A 7743-nucleotide genomic window follows, 5' to 3' on the forward strand; every position below is an offset into this window, starting at 1 on the left:
CTAGTTGCTCGTACTCTTTTCTCCAGATGTACACATGGCTGGACTCCGCCCGGCAGCCTTTGTGAGCCAGCGAGACTGGGCTTGCCTCCAACTTCCTGCTCTTGAAGCGAGTGGCTGTGATGTCAGACCCAGGCGCCCACGCTCCCCGTCCTGCCGGTGCCGCGGCGGCGGCCTTGCCCTCGCTCTCCCCGATCTGGGAGAGAGACTGTGCCGCAAGTCCCGCAAGCCCACGGGGGCCTCCTGCTGCTTCCTCAGGCAGGCGGCTCGGGGCCAGAGCCCGTGGGGTTTGGTTGCAAGTCTGCCCTGGTGAGTCGGCACTGGGCTGTCGGTGGTCAGGCCCCCGGAAATGGGCTGCCCCCTCGGGAGGTCGAGCGGCTGCACTTGACCTGCAGTAGGGAGCACCTGAGGCCTGCCCGTCTTGGACCCTTCACGCGCTGGCACGTCAGGTGCTGGAGGCCAGAACCTGCGCCAGCCCCGCACCCCTCCATCTGTGCTCCTGATCCTCCCGGCACGGCTGCGGTCGCACCCTGCCTGCCCGGCTACATGCGGGCCCAAGAGCCTCCTCCCCCTCAGGGTGCCTAGGGGGTGCCTAGGCCGAGCGAGGATGCCAGTGCCCCGTCAGGCCTTAGCTCCATTGACAGAGGCCAGCCTATCAACTTCCTGTTGCAATTCCCGGATGGCCGGGGATCCCGCCTGTGTGTAGGGTCCCCACCCACGTCCCTTTCATGCCCCCTCAGGACATATTCCCCCCTTCCTGGAATGCGTTTTTAATTCACTTACACAGCAGCAAAGAGGGAGACACGGAGGATGAGCCCGATGGGCCGTGCTTTAGAAACCGCCAGGTCTCTCTCCTGGCCCTGAACAGGATTAGCAGCAGTTCTCTAAAAGGCCCCAGGCCTCTGACGGCAAAGGCAGAGAACAGTCAACCCCAAAAAGCCGTTGGGGAAGCGGTGGGCCATGAGTGCTCAGCGGTCAGCAGACGAGGGTGGCGGAAGCGAGGCGTGTGGACTCCCCCGGGGTCTCACAGGTTACATCCAGCAAAACCTCTGGCCGGGGCTGCGTTTAAGTCTGGGTCAGGCAGAGTTCAGTTCAGAAGAGCCGCAGAAGAGCTGAGAGGTCTAGCCAGCAAGCCCCAGTGGAAGGACAAAGGCCCTGGGGCAGCTGCAGCCAGGGATGCCTCTCACTGTGAGCTCGGACAGGGCCCCTGCAACACGCCCTGCAAACAAAGCCATCCACGTAGCTCCGGGGCCTCCGTCTCTGCCAGGCACGGCGGCATCTCCCGGGCCGCAAATGCCGCAAATGCGAGCCAAAGCACCAGCCCTGTCCCACGGCAGCACGGGGATGCGGGGCTGGGTCAGTGGGGCCGGGCCATCCTCGGCTAGTGGCAGTTCTGGCAGCTGGGGTGGCAAGGAATCCCATTCACTCGACAACGGCAGCCCCCACTGGTGTCTCCTGGGCCCTAGGGGGGGTGGGAGGGGGGGAGAGATGGTCACGGCAGTGAAGCTGGCGCCCGCCACGGCCCACCTTCCCGTTCCATCACACCCTCAAAGCCCTGCGCGCCCCTGCTCCAGCCCTTTGCTCAGCTACCAAGTGCGGACAGTCAGTAAAATCTTTCCGGGCGCCCGCAGTACCCCTAATTACAGGGTCCCAGGCTGTGCTCCCCCAGGCCCAGAGCAGGCAAGGGCTGTGCAAGCCCCGGGTGGCTCAGCACACTGGCTGCATGAGAGAGGCTCCCTCCGCCCCCGTCTGTCCTGGGGTCCACCTGTGTACACCTAGGGGCACCTGAGCCACAGAACACCCCCCGCCAATAAACACAGCCGCCTCCGGCAGAGCACTTCCCTTCTGTACTTTTGTTTGATTCTGAGCACAGGCCTGAGGACACTGGCCATCCTCTCCACTTCACAGATGAAGAAACCGAGGCTCAGAACAGCCCACCCACCCTGCCAGCGTGCACCAGAGCTGGGGAGCTGGTCTGCCCCTCCCCCCAGACGGAGGCCTCACTCACTGCCCCCTAGGGTGCGGCCCGCAGACTACTTCTGTAAAGGGCCAGTTATTTCAGGTCTCAGGGGCCATATGGCCTGGGCCTTAGCAGCACAAAAGCAGCCACGGATGGTACACCGTGAATGCACGTGGCCTCACTCCCAGAACACACGGCTCACGAGTGTGAACCTTGCACTTCATCTCATTGTCACGTCACGCAAAAATATTCTTGAGACTTTTTAACCATTTAAACAAATGTAAAAAATGTCCTCACTTTACAAGCCGGACACATGCAGGTGGGAGGGGGATGCTCCCTACCCTGGTGCGAGGCCCATGGGCGCGCCCTCCCCCCCGGACTCACCCCAGGCCCCCAGCGCGGGCCCTTGGTGACCCAGCAGATCTCGGTGTGACAGACGGTGCAGCGGATCCAGTCACAGCCGTCCTTCTTCTGCACCACGATGCGGCACTGCGGGCAGTGCATGGCCTCGCCCTGCTGCAGCATGGACTGGGGCGCGACAGGTGCCAGCCTTCAGCCAGGTGGGGGCTGCCCCCTCTGCCCCTGGCTCCCCGCAGGGGCAAACCGGCTGGCCCCCTGGCCGTGCGGGGGTCACTCTCGGACGCTGTGTTGCCTTTGCAGGCGCTCTCCCCGCTGCTTCCTCCCCCCTCCCCCCGACCGCTTGTCCTAACTAAGTCCCCCTTCTGGACGGCAGGGACGCCAGAAAGGGGCCGGGGCCTCTGTCCGGGGCTGTGTGAACCACAGCCCTTTCTGAGAAGCCCCCACCCACAGGGGGGACTCTCCCGGAACCCACATGCCCAGGCCCTCAGCCCCAACCCTGCCTCACCCTGAGCATCTCTGTCGTCTGCCGGGCGGCCACGTCGTTCTGCGCCCGCAGCGCCAGGTCGTCCTGGTACTCCTTGCAGTTCATCTGCTCGTGGATGGCCTAGGCGGGTGAGAGGCTCGGTGTGAGAAGGCTCCGGGGGGGGGGGGGGGGGGCGCGCGAAGAAGCTGAGAGGCGTGAGGGCCGCGTAACGCCTCTAGATGGTGTCCTGGCAGGGCCTCGCTTTGCAAACTGGACACGGGAAGGGACACGGAAGCCAGGGAGGGGAGGCCAGGGTCATCCCGTATAACGATAATACCCACTTCGGCTAAGTCCCGAAGGTAGAGAAATCTCTCCCTCGCCCCGCAGCTGCAGCCCCTCCGTCCTGGGACAGCCTCCGCCCTGCTTATAGGCCCAATGCTCTGACGCTGCGCTGACTTAGGCTGCGACCGGCTCGGACCAGGCTCGGACGGGTCTACTCGCTCGAGACCAGTCTTGTGGAAGACGATGAGGGCCGGGAGCGGCCTGAGGTCTGGGTCTGGCAAGACTCAGTCTGGGTTTAGGACTGGGTGCAGTTCAGGACAGGGGTTTGAGCATCAATCTGGGGCCAGGGGCGGGCTGGTGTGTGACTGGGATCGGGGTTCCGTCGGAGGCCAGGGTCAGGGCTCAGCCCCGGGCTGAGGCTCAGGTGGGGGCCCGGGGCCAGGCCCCGCCACGGACACACAGCTGCCCGTGGTGACGACCAGGCTGGGTGTCATAGCTCCCTTCGCAGGAGAATGAGCACCGAGGTGCCGGGAGCTCCTGGCGGGACTGGGGTGACTGGACAGCATGGGTCCCTGTCCCCACCTTACAGAGCAGGCAGTTGACATGGAAGCACACGGGACAGGTGAACTCGTTGACGTCATCCTCAAAGAAGCACCAGCCCTTGCAGTCCGGGGTCTTGCAGTGGTAGCTGAAGGCACTGCGGTTCTCCGCGATGGAGACGCCCAGGTCCAGAAACCGCTGGTAATCCTCAGGGGGCAGCAGCTGCCAACAGGCCACAACCCACAGCCTTGTTTGCTCGGGGTCCGGAACAGCTGGTGGCGGGGGGGGGGGCACATATCTTCCAGGAAGCCCCTGACCCATGAAGTCCACCCCAGCCCTGCTCAGTGCTTAAAAACTCCCAAGAACTAGATTAAAAGTTCTGGAGATGGGTAGTGGTGATGGGGGCACAACAGTGTGGGTGTATTTAATGCCTCAGACCTGTACACTTAAAATGTACACTTAAAAGGGGGGCGGGGACAAAAAAGAAAAGAAAAATGGTAACGATGGTGAATTCCGTTAGGTACATTCACAAGTTTTTTGTTTTTTTTTTTAAAGGAAAAAAATGAACAAAAATATTAACCAGCAATGGTAGGGAGGATATGCTTAAACTAGTATCCGGGTACATCACACTCCGAGAAAGGAGTGTGGCAATCACATTTCAACAAAACTTCTCTGCCCCTTTGGGACTCACTCCACAGCTATAGGTGCATCCTAAGAAACCAGCGTACCAGATTGCGGGGTGGTTACAAGAGTTACGTGTATCAAAATTCACCCAATGGCATGCTTATAATGGGTGCATTTTAATGCCTACGAAGATTACCTTAGTAAAGCTGATTTAGAAAGGAATAAAATCAGGGCGCCTGGGTGGCTCAGTCGGTTGGGCATCCGACTTCGGCTCAGGTCATAATCTCACGGTTCGTGGGTTCGAGCCCTGCGTCGGGCTCTGTGCTGACAGCTAGCTCGGAGCCTGGAGCCTGTTTCGGATTCTGTGTCTCCCTCTCTCTCTGACCCTCCCCTGCTCACGCTGTCTCTCTCTCTCAGAAATAAATAAAATGTTAAAAAAAATTTTAAAAAAGAAGAAAGGAATAAAATCATGTCTGCCTGCAGACACCAAACAGGCAAAATGTATCCAGGGAATCCCTGGGATGGCGGGGCTGTGGGCGACTTTTCTCTTTGATTTCTGCTCCGGTTCTGTGTGGTGTAGGCGTGTTTTGGGTAAAGAAAACCTCCACTGCATTACCCTGCAGATCCCTGCCCCGTTCTCCTTCTGCCACACCTGAGCATTCTAAGTCTAGGGTTACCTCCCAGGGCCTCTGGGGAAGCAGGGCCCTGCGGCCCCCTGGCAGGTGCTCTGGCCCCATCACAATGCCCTTGGCAGGAGTGGAGTTCANAAAAAAGAAGAAAGGAATAAAATCATGTCTGCCCGCAGACACCAAACAGGCAAAATGTATCCAGGGAATCCCTGGGATGGCGGGGCTGTGGGCGACTTTTCTCTTTGATTTCTGCTCCGGTTCTGTGTGGTGTAGGCGTGTTTTGGGTAAAGAAAACCTCCACTGCATTACCCTGCAGATCCCTGCCCCGTTCTCCTTCTGCCACACCTGAGCATTCTAAGTCTAGGGTTACCTCCCAGGGCCTCTGGGGAAGCAGGGCCCTGCGGCCCCCTGGCAGGTGCTCTGGCCCCATCACAATGCCCTTGGCAGGAGTGGAGTTCAAAGGGAAGACCCCTGGATAATGACCATGGGTGCCAGGACATCTGGAGTGATGGGTGGGGAAGGGAGACTCAGAGAAGGTGGGGATCCTGACGATAACAGTAGTAACAGCGGACACACACACGTGCAGACGTGTACAACACAGGAAGGCACTGCTGGAGGAATTCGTGGCTCCCTGATTTATTCGTGGCTCCCTGACTCCACACCCTCGGGTAGTGCCCTCGCGGGGACTCCGGGCCTGAGCACGCTCGCTGGGACAGCGGCAGGCAAGGGAAGAGCAGACACGGGGCAAGCATCTCGCACGGGGGCTCCCTGCGGGCCGCTCTCGGAGCCTGAGGCCACCAGCCCGGGGAGCAGGCCCTGGCCAGCCTGCCGGTGCGTGACAGGGTAATGTGGGAAGAGACGCAGCCGCCCCGCCAGTGCAAATATGGCCATCAGCCTGCGACAGCCCGTCCACCAGCTAAGCCCACAAGGGACCAGCCAGGCCCAGCTGGAGCTCCAAGACTCATCTGGCTCAATCCAAGCCCGATGACTCACGTGCAGATTCACGAACTAAATAAACAGTGGCTGTTTGAAGACACTACATCTGGAATAACTTGTCAGGCGGCAAAAGTGAACGGATACGAGGGCTCACCCGCTGAAGTCTTCACGCGCATACCCTACTCTATTCTTTACAGCCTCCGGAGAAGTACCTGCAACCCTAACTGAGAAGAGGAAACCAAGGCACGGGGCAAGGACCTGACTTGAGGTCACCCGGGCCAGTGGCCCCAGAATTCCCCCTTCTTAATGGCTCTGCTGTCTGTTCCTTCACAAGGGTGCTTTCTGTACCGCCTCCCTCCCCCAAGTCCCGTCCTGTTCACTGCTTGGCCCCTCGCATCCCACACAGAAGGCTCTGGATAAAAGTGTGCTGAGATCGGTGCCCCCAACCCTGTCCCCGCTCCCCAGCTCGGGGCGCGCCCCCACCGCCGCCTTACCGCCCGGATCTCCCTCTCCAGCAGCTTGCCCGAGCAGGAGTACGTGTTGTCAATGAAGGGGCAGGAGACCTCGGCCTCCTGGCTGTTGCGGATGGTGCCCTGCAGACACTCCCTGGAGGGGGAGAAGCGAGAGAGGGGGAGGTTCGGGTCATCTGAACCCCATCCACGGGGACTCCACCCCTCACGGAGTGAGGCCTGACCCCAGGTGGGCTTCCGGTCAATACCTCCCTTCCTCTCCCTCCCACAAACCCATCTCCAAGGCCTCCGCTTCTGTCCTCTCCCCCCACTGCTCTGGCCCAGGCCCCCATCACTCCTGGCCTGGTGCACAGCAGGGGCATCTCTACTGGGTGCCCTGTGTCCACCTCGCCCCCAGGGTCCATGCCTCACTGTCCCCAGCTGCCTCCCATCCCGCCGCGCCCAGAACAAACCTGCACGCCTCACCACAGCTCACCAGAGCCCCGGGGACTGGCCCTCTCTAACGTCTCTCCGGCCGTCTCTGCTCAAATGCTACCCCCTTAGGGGCTTCCCTGACCCTCTCGCAGAGCAGGGCCCCTGTTCGTTTATCAGAATCCACTGGTAGTTAGCATGTGACACAATTCACAGTCCCATCAGTGATCATTCGATCAATATCAGCCTCTCTCCACTGGCATGTGAGCTCCAGGAGGCGGGAACTGGGTTTTTTTTGTCCCCTCCTGGATCCCCAGGCAGAGCACAGCCCCTGGCACCTGGGGACCATGCAAATGTCCGCGGCGGTGAAGGTGGACACGGTCTGCACAGCCCAGGACCAGTGGCCTGGCGGAGCGTCAGAGGGGGGCAGCCTGCCCACCAGCCTGGTGGAGAGCAGGGCGGGCTCAGTCTGCCAGCGCTAGGGTCTCGGTGCCCTTGGATGGGCCGGCGCAGGCACAGGCAAAGGGCGCCGGCTCTGGGACCAGAATGCCTGGGCAGCGTGGCCCTGAGCAGGCCGCCGGCCTCGGTACCTCACATTCCTCCTCTGCAAAATGGGGAGACAGCGCCTACCTCGCAGGTTTTTGTGAGCATCCAATGAGATGTAAGAGCACAGGCCCCACCCACTCTCAGCCCTCCGGTAATCGGCGGCTGCGATAAACGCGGCGTCGCGGGGGTGGGGGTGGGGGCCGCACCTGCAGAAGGCGTGCAGACACTCACGCAGCACCACGGCATCGCCGGGCGCCAGCACCAAGTAGCACACGGGGCACTCGGTGGGCTCGGTGTTCAGCACCAGGCTCCTCTGATCCAGCTGGACGTGTTGCAGGTAGTTCCCCTCCTGCTGCTGCTGCTTCCGCTGGGCACACGGGGCGGGGCCGCGGGGCGGGTCAGGGTCTCAGGGGAGGGTCAGACCAGGAAGGGGGCAGGACCAGGGGGACCAGGTCAGACCCCGCAGGCGGGGCAAAGCTGGGGGAGGGTGAGGATCCCTGGGTGGGGGTGGAGGTGGCCTGGCAG

At 61.4% G+C, this 7743-nt stretch overlaps 1 protein-coding gene across 2 annotated transcripts in view; it reads right to left on the minus strand.

The window, feature by feature from the left end:
• Window positions 1-751: 751 nt before the first annotated feature.
• The window catches only part of RBCK1 (RANBP2-type and C3HC4-type zinc finger containing 1), a 16164-nt gene continuing 9172 nt past the window's right edge, over window positions 752-7743 (minus strand). Inside the window, exons 8-13 of one of the 2 annotated variants that reach the window (XM_077767034.1) lie at window positions 7425-7585; window positions 6286-6397; window positions 3645-3824; window positions 2823-2921; window positions 2342-2485; window positions 752-1459 (exon numbers count right to left, since the gene is read on the minus strand). In XM_077767034.1, coding sequence (XP_077623160.1) covers window positions 1379-1459; window positions 2342-2485; window positions 2823-2921; window positions 3645-3824; window positions 6286-6397; window positions 7425-7585 — 777 coding nt within the window. In that variant the 3' untranslated portion in view covers window positions 752-1378. The remainder of the gene's footprint in view (window positions 1460-2341; window positions 2486-2822; window positions 2922-3644; window positions 3825-6285; window positions 6398-7424; window positions 7586-7743) is intronic. The other variant, XM_077767035.1, reaches the window with a different exon arrangement.

This window comes from Crocuta crocuta, unplaced genomic scaffold, assembly GCF_008692635.1.
Source record: "Crocuta crocuta isolate KB4526 unplaced genomic scaffold, BGI_CrCroc_1.0 scaffold15, whole genome shotgun sequence".
NCBI lineage: Eukaryota > Metazoa > Chordata > Mammalia > Carnivora > Hyaenidae > Crocuta > Crocuta crocuta.